The 3,334-nt window shown below is 56.2% G+C and overlaps 1 protein-coding gene across 1 annotated transcript in view; it reads left to right on the top strand.

Moving 5' to 3' along the window:
• PHLDA3 (pleckstrin homology-like domain, family A, member 3) overlaps positions 1-2,884 on the top strand; it is a 3,925-nt gene extending 1,041 nt beyond the window's left edge. The window contains exons 2-3 of the mRNA XM_008573270.1: positions 5-419; positions 2,245-2,884. Coding sequence (XP_008571492.1) covers positions 5-355 — 351 coding nt within the window. The 3' untranslated portion in view covers positions 356-419; positions 2,245-2,884. The remainder of the gene's footprint in view (positions 1-4; positions 420-2,244) is intronic.
• Positions 2,885-3,334: the final 450 nt, after the last annotated feature.

Here is a 3,334-nt window from a genome sequence, read left to right on the forward strand (position 1 = left end):
CAAGGAGGGCGTGCTGGAGAAGCGCAGCGGAGGGCTGCTGCAGCTGTGGAAGCGGAAGCGCTGCGTGCTCACCGAGCGCGGGCTGCAGCTCTTCGAGGCCAAGGGCACCGGCGGCCGGCCCAAGGAACTCAGCTTCGCTCGCATCAAGGCCGTGGAGTGCGTGGAGAGCACCGGGCGCCACATCTACTTCACGCTGGTGACCGAGGGCGGCGGCGAGATCGACTTCCGCTGCCCCCTCGAAGACCCCGGCTGGAACGCCCAGATCACCCTGGGTCTGGTCAAGTTCAAGAACCAGCAGGCCATCCAGACAGTGCGGGCCCGGCAGAGCCTTGGGACTGGGACCCTCGTGTCCTAAAGCACCAGGCGTACCATCTTACCTTCATGCTCCCCGCTACCGTGATGCCCAGAGGTCGTGCCAGGTAAGCCCGCAGGACACTGAGCCTTCTTTCTCTTCTTCCCTTCCTTCTCTTTCCCCTTCCGAGAGAATCGAGTACTCCCACCAGCATTCTACTGCAAGGCTGGGCAACCCTCGGGAAGGTGCCTGGCACCAACAGAGAGTAGGAACCCAGGAGTCTGAGCATAGGAGGCCTGGCCTGTGGCCAAGAGAGCAGAGCTGGACTTTCCTTTGGGGCACCAGGCAGGAGGGTCCTGAATGTGACCCAGGTGTCAGAGAGGAAGATGGGAAGGGGACCCCAGGGTGGGGTGGGATTTCCCACAGGTGGGGTCAGCCCTGACTCAGGTGGAGGGAGGCTGGCCTGCTCATTCCCTAAGGCTGCTGGGCCTCTACCTCCAGCCAGGCCAGGGCTTCTGGACTGTGAGTTTCAGGGAGCTGGGGAGAACCGAAAGTGGGGATGAACACCGAGACCCACCCTCCTCCTGCTAGGATGAACGCCTGTCATAGAGTTTGAACATTGAATGGAGGCAGAAAGACGGTATCTCTCAGTTGGCTAAAGAGTCATCAGGGGTTGGAACAGAGCCAAGGAGTCCCAGCTCCTAAGGTGGGACTGGGCCTGAGGGCTCTACCTACCCATTTTTGACAGTGTGTTTTGGGTCCTAGGGCTGAACTGTTCGGAGAACTGGGGAGGTGGAGGAAGGTCGAGCCAGGCCAGAAGCCAAGCCCCTGATGCCAAAGGCAGTGGGCTCTTCTGTCCGGCTGCCCATGAGTGCCAGCCAAGTCCTGGCCCAGAGGAGCAGAAGCTGGAGGAGGGGATGGGGCTGATGCAGGGTGGGTGGATGGGTGGGTGCAGGATGGGGTCATGAGTGTTATTTGTGATGTCTTAATCCTCCTTGAGCAGTAGAGGAGGGGGTGGGGGTGGGGGCGGACTTGTGGTCAGGAAAGCCCAGGGCAGGGGCCAGGAATAGAACCTAGAAGCCCTGGCTCTAAGCCCTGTGCCCTCTTCCCCAGATGCCACTCCCTCCCCATGGGAACCAGGAGCAGGGTTGAGGAAGGATTTATAGCACTCTAGTCTTCTCTGGTGGGCAACTAGAGCCCCTTGCCCCTACTACCACCTCCCATACTGCCTCACCCGCCTTGTCCTGCGTCTTGTCCGGATCAGCAAGTAGAGAGCCCCAGCGAGCCTGGCGCCCAACTTACCGCCATGCCCCCCGCCCCCCCCGCCCTTTGATCCTCCTGCTGACTCCCTCCCATGCAGTAGTGAGGGTTAGCTGAGAGGCTGGGTGTAGGGTGGACCTGCTGTGCTGAAAATTGATCTGCATTGATCCCTCAGGCCTCAGGGGGCTGAAGAAGCAGATTCCTCCATTGACCACCGTGTTTTGTACTAATACAGTCGTGTGGCACATGAGCTTTCTGTCAACAGCAGACTGCATATTCAACAGTGGTCCCATAAGATTATAACAGCGTGTTTGTACTGTACTCTTTCTATGTTTAGATATATTTAGATACGCACATACTTACCATTGTGTGTAGTTGCCTACAGCATTCAATACAGTAAAGTGCTGCACAGGTGTGTGGCCTAGGAGCCACAGGCTGTGCCATGTAGCCTAGGTGTGCAGTAGGCTATGCCGTCCAGGTTTGTGTAAGTGCACTCTGTGATCACACAACAACGAAATCACCTAATGATGCATTTCTCAGAATGTGTCTCTGTTGGTAGATGCATGACTGTATTATTTCTGTGTTTGTCATCATGTGGAAAAGGTTGGGACGGTCTAGTGTAAACAGCTCATTCATGGCAGATGTCTTTACCTCAGTGCTTTCCTTGCTCTGACTGCTGTTCTTTTTTCCAGCTTCCTTGCTCCTTGGGCTCATGTGGCAAGGCGGAAGCCATGGACATGTGGAGGTGGCATCAGAGCTGAAGGAATGGATGGGGCACAGGGAAGAGGGCAGAAGGCCATGTGGGGCTGAGGATGAAGATTCAGCCCCTGGACACTCTCAGATTCTCAGGACATATCCAGCTCAGGGTCTTCTAGCCTCAGGCCTGGACTTATGGGTCATGATGGAGAGCTGGCATCAAAGCCCCCCTCCCTGCTGTGGTCCTGTCATCTGTTCTGCAGACTGCTGTTAGCCCCTGGCTTGTGCTATGCCTGGAAGAGGGCTGTCCCCCATGGGGTGCTAAGCCAATGCCTCAGGACTCAGGAAGCGAGCCTGGTACTGAGAGGAGAAACCACCCTGGGATGGCCCCTGGACTCACCTTGAGGAGAGAAGAGCTGCTGGGCCCAAGGCCCAAACCTGGGGGTCTCCTGCTGCTTAGGTCTTTTTGGGACCCCCACCCATCCAGGCCTTCTTTTGCACACTTCTTCCCCCACCTTCTACCCATCTTCCCCCCACTGCAGTGCTAGGCCTGGAGTTGGTGGGGGTGGGGGTTTGGCCATTACCATTTCATGCCTATCCCAAAATGAAGATGCCCTGCAAAGGGCAGTAACCACACTGTTTGCTGAGTGAAATTCTTTGCCCACAAAGACCTAGGACTTGGAGCATCGCTCTCTACCGCCACCTTCCCAATCTATAGCCCATTCTGAAATCACTGGCCTGGGTAGTCGGAGACACTGCAACCCCAGTAGACATGGCCTCAGTGGTCCAGGAAGGAGGGGCCAGAGGGCCTGGACTGGATGTCACACTGGCCAGCTCAGTCTCTATAGATGCCTCTTCTGTGGACGGTTACCCTGCCCCTGCTATCCTGGAAGGTGGTTCAGCTTTCTGGACAGAGCTTGTCTCTCTGTCATTTATACATTCAGGCTGAATACATTTGTATAGTCAGTCTTCCTTACTGGATTGTTATAAAGGAGTAATTTCAACACAGGGGAAACTGAGGTACGGAGAAATAGCTGCCCTGAGTTACACAGAAACTATTGATTGGGTAACCCCCGAGTCCTTTCC

The sequence above is a fragment of the Galeopterus variegatus genome, unplaced genomic scaffold (genome assembly GCF_000696425.1).
Source record: "Galeopterus variegatus unplaced genomic scaffold, G_variegatus-3.0.2 Scaffold895, whole genome shotgun sequence".
Lineage (NCBI taxonomy): Eukaryota > Metazoa > Chordata > Mammalia > Dermoptera > Cynocephalidae > Galeopterus > Galeopterus variegatus.